This window comes from Colobus angolensis, unplaced genomic scaffold, assembly GCF_000951035.1.
Source record: "Colobus angolensis palliatus isolate OR3802 unplaced genomic scaffold, Cang.pa_1.0 Scaffold57, whole genome shotgun sequence".
Lineage (NCBI taxonomy): Eukaryota > Metazoa > Chordata > Mammalia > Primates > Cercopithecidae > Colobus > Colobus angolensis.
Genome location: NW_012119265.1, coordinates 194,175 through 209,097, shown reverse-complemented (window position 1 = coordinate 209,097; position 14,923 = coordinate 194,175). Strand labels below are relative to the sequence as shown.

General features: G+C 42.9%; 1 protein-coding gene across 4 annotated transcripts in view; it reads right to left on the bottom strand.

Annotated features, from left to right (window-relative positions):
• Positions 1–14,923, bottom strand: part of GNG2 (guanine nucleotide binding protein (G protein), gamma 2) — a 149,220-nt gene that overhangs the window by 122,122 nt on the left and 12,175 nt on the right. Inside the window, exon 4 of one of the 4 annotated variants that reach the window (XM_011961786.1) lies at positions 11,396–11,459. The exons of 1 other annotated variant lie outside the window; for it this stretch is intronic. In XM_011961786.1, the coding sequence (XP_011817176.1) occupies positions 11,396–11,459 (64 nt within the window). Of the gene's footprint in view, positions 1–5,539; positions 5,784–11,395; positions 11,460–14,923 lie in introns of those variants that run through there. 2 more of the 4 variants (XM_011961791.1, XM_011961787.1) reach the window with 2 other exon arrangements.

Here is a 14,923-nt window from a genome sequence, read left to right as displayed (position 1 = left end):
ATTAAGATTCCTTAGCAAATTACTATTTTTTGGGCAGTTTTATAACTCCCCTCCCTTGCCCCGACAAATTACCACTTCTTTATCCTGGTTATAGCTCTTATCACATTGTATTATCATTGCATGTTTACCTCTATCTTCAACCACATGTGAAATCCTAGAATTCACAGGTAATGTCTTACTCAGTCTGGTATCTCTAGTGCCTTGCACAGTGCTCAGTGCATCGGACACAGTGGGTGTGCAATAAATCTTACTTGCATATTTGAATAAAGGCAAGAGCATGACAAGTAAGGTCCAGATATTCATTTTAGGAGGAGGGAGATAAGTCACATTTCGGTAGGGCTCTTTTTATTTTTAAAATATTAACAAAGTCCTATAGTATCTGTTAGTATGGCAGGTTTGTTCATTATACATTATTGTTTATGATTTTATTTTCCAAAGAAAAGAGTGAGTTACGTGTTCAAGATCAGTTATGGTCATTGATTCCTTCCTAGTTCAGAATATTGAAATTTACCCAGACCACAGCCAAGTCATTTATTTACTATTAAAATATTTATGTACATCCCTCACTGCTAAATTTTTACATCTAGAAAGTAGATTTGCATAAACTGAAAATTAACAGCATAATATGACTTAAGTAAATCCTGCCAAAATCCTATCAACACACTTGGTGCAGAGCTGATATAAAAGTGGAAAAATGACATTACATGCACCCTTATTTAAGGATTACATATATCAATGCTTTTATATCTGAAGGACATGACAGCAATAACCACAAATAACTTAGACAAGAGAGAAAAAAGTTGTTTATGCCCCACAGCTGAGAAGACACCACCAGAAAAAAAATAAGATTTTAAGGAATAAATTACAGTGTTCAGAATGGATATATTTGCTTAATCTATTTATTAGTGAGACAGACTCCCATTTTATTATGGAATAACAGTCTAAGGAAACTCTTCAAAGACTCACCATCTATGACAATCATCAGATGGGAAAATAAAAACATCTTTCTACCCTTAAGTCTGTAGGAAGACAACAACTGTGTGCTTGATTAGGCAGGGTCTTGATGGTGCCTGATACACAGTAAGTGCTCACTAAATCTTTGTCAAATGAGTAAATGAACTCCATAAGAACAATGGAAACTCACTATTCCCATTTATGATATAAGTAAATGATGAGGTTAGTATGTACTAAGAGTATGTACTCTTAGTATAAGAGTCAAAACTGCTGCTCTAGTACCATTGGGTCAAAAGCTGATGGTGATACGAAGGGCATCTTATGATCAAAGGGTTTATGATGAAGACTCCTGTGTAGATTTTGTGTAGAATGATGAGTATGCATATAGGGAGCCAAGTTATGTATTTTGACAACCAGATTATCTCCCTTGCTCCAAGGGAACCTGCTTTATAACCTAAGGGGCTGGTTTCTCCCACTTGGTATCTGGAAAGGTGTTCATTTATCACTGGTTTCTAGGGCAAGTGGAGGACAAAAATCATCCTTCCACCCTCTCTAGATTAGGGTGCAAATGTTCCTGAGGCTGCCTTCTTCTTCTTATAATCAATTGATTGGGATAACATTGTGTACATAAGCTCCACGGTGGGTTGGCATTGCATATGCAGGTGATATACTTGACATATTTGTCCCCACCCAAATCTCATGTTGAACTGTAATTCCCAGTGTTGGAGGTGAGGCCTGGTGGGAGGTATTTGGGTTGTGGGGTTGGATCCCTCGTGAACGGCTTGGGCCATTCTCTTGGTGATAAGTGAGCTCTCACTCTGAGTTCACAGGAGATCTGATGACTTAAGAACAGGTGGCACCCCGCTCCCACTCTCTCTCTCTTGCTTCTGCTTTTGCCATGTGATGTGCCTGAACCCTCTTCACCTTCTGCCATGGTTGTAAGCTTCCTCAGGCCTCCCTAGAAGCTGAGCGGATGTCAGCACCATGCTTCCTGTTCAGCCTGCAGAATGGTGAGCCAATTAAACCTCTTTTCTTTGTAAATTATGCAGTCTCAGATATTTCTTTATAGCAATGCAAGAACAGCCTAATACAATGGACTCTACATGTTCCCCAGTGCCCAGAAGAAAGGTTTTTCTGCTTGTAACCTGTTCTTTTCCTCCGACCATCAGTAACAACAGGTCAGCAATCTTTTTAGCCTCATATGTGCCACAGAAGACAAGAAATTTTCACTGGTATATTTGGTAGATTTCAGGAATAAACAGAAGAAAGAGAATAAGGGAGAAGGTTAGGAGGGAGGGGTTTATTCTTTTCATGAGAGCTATGTTTTTTGTTTTTTTTTTTTTGAGGCGGAGTCTCGTTCTGTCGCCAGGGCTGGAGTACTGTGGCCAGATCTCAGCTCACTGCAAGCTCCACCTGCCGGGTTCACGCCATTCTCCTGCCTCAGCCTCCCGAGTAGCTGGGACTACAGGCGCCCGCCACCTCGCCCGGCTAGTTTTTTGTATTTTTTAGTAGAGACGGGGTTTCACTGTGTTAGCCAGGATGGTCTCGATCTCCTGACCTCGTGATCCGCCCGTCTCGGCCTCCCAAAGTGCTGGGATTACAGGCTTGAGCCACCGCGCCCGGCCGAGAGCTATGTTTTAAATAAGATTACTGCAAAGAGAACTCAAATGGGAGCCACATAAATAGGCAATTTTAACAGCCACATAAGAGGCAACTTGCTTTAAGAGGGAGAAATATGAAAACTTACTTCTAAAATCAAGGGGCGGGAGTGCAAAAAACAAAAATAAAAATCTCCAAGGAACAGCCAAATGAAAACAACAGAAGCCAAAGAAAGAGAAAGGACCAAGAGGCAACTATGTTGCTTCCAAAACTCGCAGAAACAAAGTTATAATTCCGTGATTAGTAATTAGTCTTTTTAGGGATGGAGTTGGGTTGGGAGGAACAACTTTTTAGTTTAAAAAGGATGGAGATATTACTGGAATTGGCCATATAAAAGTATTTACTTTTTATTAGCCAGGCATGGTGGTACCCGCCTATAGTCCCAACTTACTTGGGAGGCTAAAGTTGGAGGATCACCTGAGCCCAAAAGATAGAGGCTGCAATGAGTTGCAATGATCATGGCACTGCACTCCATCATGGGCAACACAGTGAAACCCCGTCTCAAAAACAACAACAACAACCAAAACCCATTTGCTTTGTATCTAAAATTGGGTATAATTCATACATTTGAATATACAAATATTTATTGGAAGTTTACTAGGTGCCAGAAGGAAACAAGACAGTGTTTCTGATCTCATGGATTTTATATGATAGTGAGGGAATCCAAAAATAAAATCATTAATAGATAAATATGTCAGGTAGCATTAAATTTGGAGAGGAAAAATAAAGCAGTGAAGGGGAACAGAGCAGCAGGAATGCATACAATATTTTAAATTGGATGATCAAGGAAGGGTGCTGGTTATTCTCTGATTGCCATCTCCTCCCTCACCGTTTTCTATTCATTCTCCATTTTTCTTTGCTTTGCTCTCCAAGATGGCCCTTAATTATTCTGGGATTCTACTGTTCATACTCTAGTATAGTCTCTTCCCACACTGACACAGAACTGATCTGTGTGACTAATAGAATGTGACTGAGATGACAATGTGTGATTTTCAAGGTTAGGTTGTAACAGGCCCTGTAGCTTCCACCTTGGCCTCCTTGATCATTTGCTCTGGGGGAAACCAAGTGCCATGTTGTGAGGTCACTCAAGCTGCCCTGTGGAGAGGCCCACATGGGGAGGATCTTAGGTCTCCTGTCAACAACCAGCACCAACTTGCCAGCCATGTAAGCAAGCCACCTTGGAAATGGATCCTCCACCCCAGACAAGGCTTCAAACAACTGACATTTTAACTGTAACCTCAAGTGAGACCGAGGGCCAGAAATACCAAGATAAGCTGCTCCCAAATTCCTGACCCACAGAAACTATAAGAGAAAAAAAGTATATGTTGTATGAAACCTCTATGTTTTGGGGATCATTTGTTATGCAACAGTAGATAACTTATATAGTACCCAGTACTTCATTACTTCAACTCCCTTAGTCTCTGATTTCCATCTGTGTTAGACCGGTGGGTAGAAAGTGAGGTCAGTGTGTCCATTCCTCAGCATTGTTCTCTGGTCCTGGTTTCCTTCCTCAAGAACCACAGCTTCTTCTGGGTAGCCCCACAGGTGTCCAGGACTGCAACTCTCTGCATTCCTACAACACTAGCCCCTTCAAGCCTAGATGTGGCATCAGATCTTGCTGTTGGTTTCCTGATCCCCACACATACCTCGGTAAACACTCCCTTCATTCTCCTAAAAATGGTGCGCCTTCTATTTCCTAAAATACCCAGGCTGATACAAACATCCTCCTGCAGGAGAAGACATTTAGACAGAGACCTGAAGGAAGTGAGAGGAGGCCTCCTAACATCTAGGGAAGAGTATTTCAACAAGTACACAATACCCTCCCAAGACTGCGGAAGTTGGGCGTGTTCAGAAGCAGCAAGGAGGGGTCAGCATGGATGGAGCAGAATGCACACATAGGGTATAAGGATGGGACAGTAGTCGAGGGCTATACTTAATCGAGTTTTGTGGGTCATGGTTGTATTCTGAGTGTGATGTACAGCCATGGGGTGGGAAATGGTCTGAACAAGGGCATGGCATGATCTGACTTGCATTGTGAGACCAGAATGAAGGTAGCCAAAATGGAAACCAGAACAATGAGAAAGGCCTTTTGAAATTTAGAAAGATGATGTTGGCTTGGCTTAGGATGACGAATAGTAAAGGCGATGGGGAGAGACTGGATTCAGGCTCTATTTTGAAACTAGGGCTGTAAGAGTTTGCTGCTGACTTGGATGTGAGGGAAGGAGAGTAAGGGGGAGGAAGACTCCAAAGTGAATGGTGACTGGTGGAGCTATTTACTAGGATGGAATCAAGAGAGCGGAGGGGGCAGTGTGGAGGGAAGAGGGGAGGAAATCAAGAATTTGTTCATCTCAACTTCAAAAGAGGAAAAGCGTAAACTTCTACTGTTTAAAAGGAAGATGAGAAGTCATTTTTCATTTTACAAAAAAAAACGGACCTGTATTCGTAGAGTAACATCACTATGTCCTGGCCTATTAGAATATCGCCATTAGAAGACTTGTTAAAATCAAGGAGCACATTCTCAATTTTAGTTGGAAGTGCGATCAACTGTTGGTAATTTGCTCTCCAAAGATCAGACTAAATAAATCCAGGAGCTAAGGCCTTCTGAGGGTCCAGGGCCCCTCTTGTCTGTGATAAAACTCAACCTGCCTATAGGTGGAAGATTTTACACCACTGAGGATTCTAATTATCCTGCCTGTAAAAGATAATCTCACTAGTTAACTTCCCATGACTTTCTTTTTTTTAAATTTGAAATGTGACTACCTTCAGCTCCAGGATGTGACAGGAAACAAGACTTAGCAGATACTTCCGTTTTTCTTGGGACAGCACCCCTCAGCCCACTTCCGCAGTCAGGGCTCCTCTTACCATAAAAGTAGAGCTGTGCCCCCACCCAAACCAAGAGGCTCACTTCTTATACAACGTCGGTTACCTGCTTTCCTTTGCAGACTTGAAGTGTCAGAGAATCTGCCCATTGGGGTTGGCACTCCCGCTTACAGACTTCCCTCTACAGACGCTGCAGAGACCAAGTGGCATTCGTCACCTCTCATCTGTGCTGAGGGGAGAAGGTGACGACGTCCTGTGCCTCATGGTGGGGTCGGCTGCATGCTCACTCCCCCCCTCCCAGCCTGCATCTTGCCTGGGGATGCCAGTTCACAGGCCTGTCTTGATGCTAAAGGGCGTTTGTTGTTATTGATTTCATAATGACCTCTGTCTAAAAATTCTGTAGGCTTCCAGGAAGGGACACAGCCTACCATGATAAAATGGACTTCTCCTCCCCTCCCCCCTCTGGTTACCATGGCAACGCTGAATGACTGATTTCCTGGTTGCCATGTAGATGCAGTGGGATCCCAGCCGCTGCACCACACAAAGACGTCAGTAAGAATAGCAAGCGAACAAAAAACAAAACCAAAAAAATCATGTTTGAAAAGACAAAGGATTGCATCTCAAGCTTTCTTCTCTCACACCAAAGTGGAGGGAAGGAAGCAATTGTAATTACGAATGCTGCCCTTCCCGGAGTAGAGGTGCGTGCACCTGTCCCACATGGGAGGGAAGACTGGAAAAAGGGGAAATCCCTTTTCTTGTAGCCAGGGGTGTTGGCATGGTGACGGGAAGGCAGATGCCACTCTCAGGTGGCTAGAGCCCTTCAGCACTCAGCCTGCGTTCCACCAAGGAAACCTGAAATATTCAGCTGGGTAGCAGAATTAAGTTAGGTAGAAAACAAAGCAAAAAACAGGTCTCACAGACATTTTTTTAGAATGTTCTTCTTTTCATAGTTCTAAATTTTAGGATTAAGATTCCAAATGCTCAAATTTAATATGGGGTTGAAGTTGGATTTTTACTTCTATTCAACAACGTCAGAGAATTAACAACAAATTTAAATGCTTTCCTGTCTTTTTAAAATTGATTTGTAACAGCTTGATAAAACCACGTAACAAAAGTTGGTTAATCCAGGTTTCTGTGGTTTTCATAGCCTGGGTAATATCTGTCTTTAGTAATATGTATGAAGAGCACTTGTGTGTGAAAAAAATTGTATGTAAAAAATATTCTATATTACTCCAAATATATACAAAAACTAAAATGGTTGATAACACACCTCCTTGATTTTTCATGATTATATCTGAGTCAAGTAGTTTAAAATTAATCTGTTTTTCCTTTTCCAATATCCACCTTTCTACCTTTTGACAAATGGTTTATACATTTAAAAAACTGAATCGAGTAGGATTCACACAGAGTTACGGGGCTTTACTGTTAATTTTTGGCTGCTGAATCACGAGGTCATTTTGTGATACCTATCTTGTCAAAGGTAGAAGCTGCAATGAACTACAGTGTCCCACGTTTTATAAATGCTGGAGCAGTGACGTCGACAGACAAAGCTCTGTGCCCAGGGGACTACAGAGCACAAAGAGGATGGATCCAGCCCTGTAACTACCATTTCTTAATATTATTTCCAGCATGTACCACTGCCTCATCACTCAGGTCAGCATGTCCCAGACTGGATCAATAGGTGGCACACAGGGTAAAAAGTGCAGATGGGGAAATCAGAGCTCAAATCATTTTTCAAAATCTTAGGTTCAAGAGCATTGACCAGGTTTATTTACCATGGGACTTCTCGGGGCTTTTGATATTCTGATATCTGGGATGACTCTCTGAGAGGGAATTCTACAGAATAAGAATGTGGCATTTCCCAAACATATTTGGCCACTGAGTACTGCTTTCACAGAATCACTCGTAGTTCTTCAGAGCATCCTTTGAGAAATGCTGGGCAAGATTGTCTCTAAGATCTAATTATAGTTTAAAGATCCATGGATATTTATGTATTTATTGAGACAGGTCTCACTGTCACCCAGGTTGAAGTACAGTGGCATGATCTCAGCTCACTGCAGCCTCGACCTCCTGGGCTCAGGCAATCCTCCCACCTCAGCCTCCTGAGTAGCTGGGACCACACAGATGTGCACCACCATACCCAACTAATTTTGGTATTTTTTTTTGTAGACATAGAGCTTCGTCATGTTGCCCAGGTTGGTCTCAAACTCCTGGACTCAAGCAATCCACCCGCCTCGATCTCCCAAAGTGCTGGCATGAGCCACTGCACCAGCCTTTATTAATGATTGAAAATTACATATTTTGAAAAAGTGATTTGGCCCATATGATACACTAATTTAGCCCATAGAGAAACAGATTTTTAAGAGAGCCAAGAGAAAAAAAAGAATTCACAATAAATTCGGTGTCTTTTATCTATTTTAAATCAAAGCAAGAGCACCAAGTTGTTTCAATAAAAATTGTGGCAGGAGGGCCAGGCACAGTGGCCCATGCCTGTAATCCCAGCACTTTGGGAGGCCAAGGCAGAAGGATCACGAGGTCAGGAGTTTGAGACCAGCCTGCCCAACATGGTGAAACCCCATCCTTACCAACAATACAAAAAATTAGACGGCGTGGTGGCTTGCACCTATAATCCCAGCTACTCGGAAGACTGAGGCAGATGAATCGCTTGAACCTGGGAAGCAGAGGTTGCAGGGAGGTGGAGGTTGCAGTGAGCCAAGATTGCGCCATTGCACTTTGCACTACAGCCTGGGCGACAGTGCAAGAATCTGTCTCAAAAAAAGAAAAAAATTGTGGCAGGAGGTGAAGAGGAACAGATACCGAGGGCCATGGTGTGGCGCCCCCAGCTGGGAGTCAGCTGGAAGCTATGGTAGGATCTCCTGGGAAGGAACCACCAATGCTCAGGGGACCGTCTTGGAACCGAGTCCTCTTCCGTGGAGGTTTTGGGGCTTCCATCTGAGCATACTAACTCTTTATACAACACTCCTCTCCACCCACACACACACAGAGCTGTCAACAACAGCAGAGTCACCAGCAACTTCAGCACCACTGAAGCCAGGGAAGAAAACAATGACTTAGAGAAACTCCTCCTCCTCTTCCTCTCCTCTGTGACATCATGAGTAACAAGGGGAGAGTCTCAGACATAAGATCTGGCCCCTACCCAGCCTAGTCCAGCCTACCCTGGGGAAAGAGAGTTTGAACCAAATATGAGATGGGAAACCAGACCAGATTGTTTTAATAAACACAAGTGACGACTTACGAGTTATGACACAGAATCAAATGTTGTTAAGGGGACTGGGTCCCTAGAGGGAAAGGAGAGTCAATAACAGGAATGTACAGCTGGTAGCAGCCATTTGCAAGATAAAACTGCTCCATGTTTCTGCCTCAACAAATTGAATGTCTTCAATCAAACTGGCTGAGTATCTGGGAAAGCCACATGAACAAAGTAGGAGGGAGCAGAGTGAACTGAGAAGAGAACACACAGCTGGGAGATGCACAGAAAGGAGATACATTTCCTTTGCTTGAGTCACTAGGAGAGTCTTGAGAGCAGCAGTGGAAACCAAGGTGGTGGCCAAGGGCTGGGGAAGAGAAAGGGGGCCTTGCAGGCTGAGGCAACTGGCTGCTCAGAAGCATGAGTTGGGGCAGAGCATGGCTTATTCTGTGAGCCATGAATAGCTTGGCATAGTGGGACCAAAAGGCCAGGGTATGTGGGTGTGGTGGACTGAAGAGGTGGGCTGGGGTTAACTGAGCCCCATGAATTCCATGGCAATTCGATCAAAATGGAAACATAAGGAACCATTAAAAATGTTAGTCAAGGGGACTGATGTGACCGGGTTTGCATGTTGGAAAGACTGCCCTGTGACAGTGTGGGATAGGCATTGAAAGAAGGGTTGAGGGCAGGAGCAGAGTGGACACACTCAAAATATTTCAGGTTTTTATTTTTTAACTTTAACTTCTGGGATGCATGTGCAGATCGTGCAGGTCACATAGGTATACGTATGCCATGGTAGTTTGCTGCACCCATCAACCTGTCATCCAGGTTTTAAGCCCTGCATACATTAGGTGTTTGCCCTAATGCTCTCCCTCCCCTCGCCCCTGACTCCCCGACAGGCCCCAATGTGTGATGTTCCCATCCCTGTGTCCGTGTGTTCTCATTGTTCTATTTGAGGAGTTTCTATAGCAGTTGGCAGTCAGGTGTCTGGGTATGTCTGTGAGGAGGTAACAGGGAGAGAAGAGCGAGAAAGAGGTCAGTATTAATTCCAAGAGTGAGACAACCAAGTAGATGTCTGTGCCTTCATCCAGCCCTTCAACAAGTATACATTTGCATTAATATAGAAGCATCATTTCTTCCCTCTCCCCTGAAGACCTTGCCTATGATTTACGGTGAGGAGGGCATTGATTAAAAACACCTGAAATAGTTCAGCTAATTATAACTTAATTGGGTTGTTAGTCTCTTCTGCAGTCTTTAGCTGCAACATCTCAGCCTGCTACCTTAGTGGCAACAAGATTAACAGCAGAGTTCTCCAGAGGGAGCAGAAAATTTTTCTTCAATTCTGGCAAATAGGCCAGGTGTGGTGGCTTATGCCTGTAATCCCAGTACTTCTGGAAACTGAGGCAGGCAGATCACTTGGGGTCAGGAGTTCGAGACCAGCCTAGACAACATGGCAAAACCCTATCTCTACTGAAAATACAAAAATTAGCTAAGTGTGGTGGTGTGTGCCTGTACTCCCAGCTTCTGGGGAGGCTGACGCATGAGAATCACCTGAATCCAGCAGGCAGAGGTTGCAATGAGCTGAGATTGTGCCGCTACACTCCAGCCTGGGCAACAGAGTGAGACGCTGTCTCAAAAAATAAAAATAAAATAATTCTGGCAAATAACTGTACTCTGAAAAAGGGTCACACACAGGCCATTTGTGGTAACATAGGCCAACCAATCATCTTGTTAAATAAATTTTGGGCCCTGAGTAGGTCTGTGACCATTGGGGTGGGACCTCAGGAAAAGCTACTCCGGAACTGGGACAGTAGGTGTCCCAGCTTCTGAGCACTTCCATTTGTGTGTGCGGAGCCCTGTGGCTGCTGCAAAAGAAATTCTGCCTGCCGTCATAGGTTCCATTATTGCTGGACACAACTCGGACAGCTCTAGAGGATGCAGAAGGAAGAAACAAATGGGCTGTTCTGGTATAGACCTGGGGAAGATGCTTCCTTGTTCTCTCTACAAAATAACATGTATTAAAATCAAATTTTTAGAAAATGTATTTCAAGACACCAACGCCAGACTAAAATATCCTAATTGTACCTTCTTGCATGAATCCCTATGTCTAGACTAGATATTATCAGGACAATAGTCTCATATCTGAATAAGCTTTTAGTGTGCTGGCTCTGAATAGGATGATTTTTCAAGGATCTCAATTTTGTTATGGTTTAGGTCAGGAGAGGGCCAATAAGCATGACGTCATAGTAACCATCTAGGAGAGCTAAAAAGGAGGCCCTCTTGACAATAGGAAAATAACATACAGTGAATTAGAAACTTCATTAGACAGAATGTTCAGAGACCAGCCTGTTTTCCTTGATGGGATTTTCTGGGTAGCTGTGTGTAAACAGTTAACTTATATTAAACATCTTTCTTAAATATATTAATAATATAATTTTCATGCATAGTCTATTGGACACAATTTATTCTTCTTTCTTGATGGAGTCTGCATTGCCTGGAACTGTCATTAAGATCACAGTTGTCATTGTATGGCCCCAAAGAAAAGCATTTCCTTGTATCTATACCTACCTCTATATGCTGGAAGTCATGTCTATTTCACAATAATTTCCTGTTTCCTACAAAATGATTTTTATCATCTGCCTTTCATCTATTCCTTCTCTTCTCTTTTCATGTGCCTTAATGTTTTGCTTGCTTGTTTTCTTTCCTTTTAATGGTTCTGTTGAAATTTTATTGTGGACTTCAAAGCCAGATTACCTGGGTTCAAATCCAGACTCCAATACTTAATTAGCTGTGTGACTTTTCTATGCTCTGGGATTGTCTGTAAAATGGAGAGAAAAATAGTATCTACCTTAGAGGATTACGGTGAGGATTATATGAATTCATATAGAACAAACAGTGCCAGGCTTTTTTTTTTTGGTGGAGCCTCTAAACATAGGGTTCCCAAACCTGATCAAATATCAGAATCACCTGGGGAGAAATTTTAAAGTCTAGGTTCCTGGGCCCCCTGCCATAGATTCTGACTCAGTCAGTCTGGAGAAGGGCCTGTTGCAGCTGATTCACGGAGTAACATTTGGGAACCATTACTTAAAATGTGGGGGTCTCCTGTGGTGCTGTCCTTGTTTTTCCCTCCTATTCTCTTGCATTTTCTTCCATTTGTAAGTTTGGGGTTTTCTTTGCCTGCTAGTTATGGACCTTTGTATAACCACCCATTTTCTTACTTGCTAAACTGACCAACCATAGTATTTTGTTGATCTTGGGTTTCATATTATGCATTTGTGGTCACTCCTCATGGTATGATTGTGACTTCTACTCTTGGGAAAAAATTACCAGATACATGAAGGCTCCAATTAATCTAGATTTGCTGTGGTGAAAGATAGTACATTGTTGTAGCATTATACATGAGGGACTGAACCGAGCTTTAGGAATCAGCATATTGTAAGGTAGGAGAAGCTTCAGGGATTTGCTTATCTAACATAACTAACTGATATAAAAGAAAGGAGGGGGTTGTCTTCTGCCATATAATCATAGCAGATGTGCTAAAAGGCAGTCACTTACAGGGCTCTGAAAGGTCAGGCTACTCTCCTGGTTGTTTGACCTATGGGCAGATTGATGGAAATAGATTATTCCTCTCTTTATCCATTCCCTGAGTCCAAAACCACCTTACGCTCTATCTCAGGAAATATTCTGAGGCAACAGAATGAGTGACAATCCAGGCACAAGGCTGAGAAGCAAAATTCAAGGTGCAGAGAGTTTGAGATTGGGGCACCAGTAGAAGAGGGAGAACAGAAGTGAGGTGTTTACAGAGGAGAGAAGTCTCTCAGTAAACTGGGAACTGGGCAACTGTGGGGACTGCATCCAGGGTGGAGAACTAAGACTGTGCCCAGTAAAGAGGGAGGAGGACAAATGGGCTCAAGGAGCTACTTTGGATTCTCTGTTGGAGGTAGATTTTGTGTGGAACATTTTATAGATGTCACAGGGGACATGATTGATGGAACGATGCAACAGACACTATGCAGGAACATAAAGGTTTTTAATCATAAAATAAGGGATAAAGAAAGTTCTGGGTGGGCCAGGCGCGGTGGCTCACACCTGTAATCCCAGCACTTTGGGAGGCCGAGGCGGGCGGATCACGAGGTCTGGAGATCGAGACCATCCTGGCTAACACGGTGAAACCCCGTCTCTACTAAAAACACAAAAAATTAGCTGGGTGCGGTGGCGGGCACCCGTAGTCGCAGCTACTCGGGAGGCTGAGACAGGAGAATGGCGTAAACCCGGGAGGCGGAGCTTGCAGTCAGCCGAGATCCGGCCACTGCACTCCAGCCTGGGCGACAGAGCAAGACTCTGTCTCAAAAAAAAAAAAAAAAAGAAAAGAAAAGAAAGAAAGAAAGTTCTGGGAGTAAAGGAGAAGACAAAGTGTCATGCACCCAGACCGAGGTGCAGGCTTCCATATTCCCAGCTTCTACGATGACATCTAGCTATTGATGCTCAGGTGGAGCAATGATTTCACTAGGCATGAGAAACTCACCTCTGCCCATTCTTACAGGTACTTTCATACCTTCTGGAGTCCTTCACAGTATCCTGGTTGCCAGATGCAAGTAACTGATACAAAACTACAACACATTTCTAACGCTTATTGCAAGACAGTTAATCAAAGACCAACTCCCCAGGAGCATCCTACAACTCGCTGAAGTTGTAGGACTGTTGGAGATCTACCCCAGAACGGTAATAACATGAAGATAGACATGGTTCTGCATATATTCCAGGACTCCATATTTATACTGAATGACTAAAAATAAATCTGTTTAAAAAATTAAAAGTGTTATGGTACATCTTGCTCTTTTTCCATTTAAAAAAATTAAAGCATAATTTGCATATAGCAAGATTTACCCTTTTTAAAGCAGTTATGTGAGTTTGACAAACACACACAATCATGTAACCACTGCCACGATCAAGATACAGAACAGCTGCATCCCCCCTAAAATTCTGTCATACTCCTTTGTAGTTAACTCCTCCAAGCCCTGGCATCTGACAACCATTGATGTTTTTATCTTGTGAAAGGAAAATAAGTCTTGGGACACCAAAGTCACTAAGCCAAAGGGAAAAGTCAAGCTGGGAACTGTGTAAGGCAAAGTTACCTTACAGTCTGTTCCTAAAAAGATAGCTACTAAGATTAAAAAGCTACGTACCTCCCTCACAAGGAATTTCCTTGAGGACAAAAGACAGACAGAACTCAAAGTCACCCCTCTGCTCATTTTGGAAAGGCTAATCAGAAACTCTAAAGAATGCAAGCGTTTGTCTCTTAGCTACCTATGACCTGGAAGCCCCCTCCCTCTTTCGAGTTGTCCCACCTTTCCAGACTGAACCCATGTTCATCTTATATATATTGATTGATGTCTCATGTCTCCCTAAAATGTATAAAACCAAGCTATGCCCCGACCACCTTGGGCACATGTTGTCAGGGCCTCCTCAGGCTGTGTCACAGGTGTGTTCTTAACTTAAGCAAAATAAACTTCCTAAATTGACTGAGACCTGTCTCGGATACTTGGGGTTCACAATCTGTATAGTTTTGCTTTTTCCAGAATGTCAAATATATGGAATCATTACAATAGGTGGCCTTTTGGGCTTGAGTTATTTGACTTGGCACGCTGTAATGGAGATTCATCCCTGGGGTGTACATGCCAATGGGTCAGTTATTGCTGAGTGTCTTGCATTTTTTTTTTTTTTTTTTGAGTCAGGGTCTCACTCTGTTGCCCAGGCTGCAGTGCAGTGGTGGCACAATCACAACTCACTGCAGCCTCGATCTCCCAGTCTCACGCAATCCTCTCACCTTAGCCTCCTGAGTATCTGGGACTAAAAGTGTACACCACCAAACTGGCTAGTTTTTTATATTCTTTGTAGAGATGGGGTCTGTATTAGCTAGGGTTCTCTAGAGGGACAGAACTAATAGGATAGATGTATATAGAAACGTGAGTTTATTAGGGAGTATTGCACTTTACCATATGAATGCTGTATCTCAATAAAAAATTTAAAACACTTTTCTTTTTGTCAATATATAATTTGCAGCAAGTGGAACAAGGACTTCCTAAGTAAACAGATCTGGGTAATCATTTGTTATGCCGGATTTGGACACATTTCTTGATCTCCTTGATTTTCAGTTTATCTGTGTAAATGGGATTAATAACCACTTTTTTTTTTTTTTTTTGAGACAGAGTCTTGCTCTGTTGCCCAGGCTGGAGTCAGTGGCATAATCTCGGCTCACTGCAAACTTTTCCTCCTGGGTTC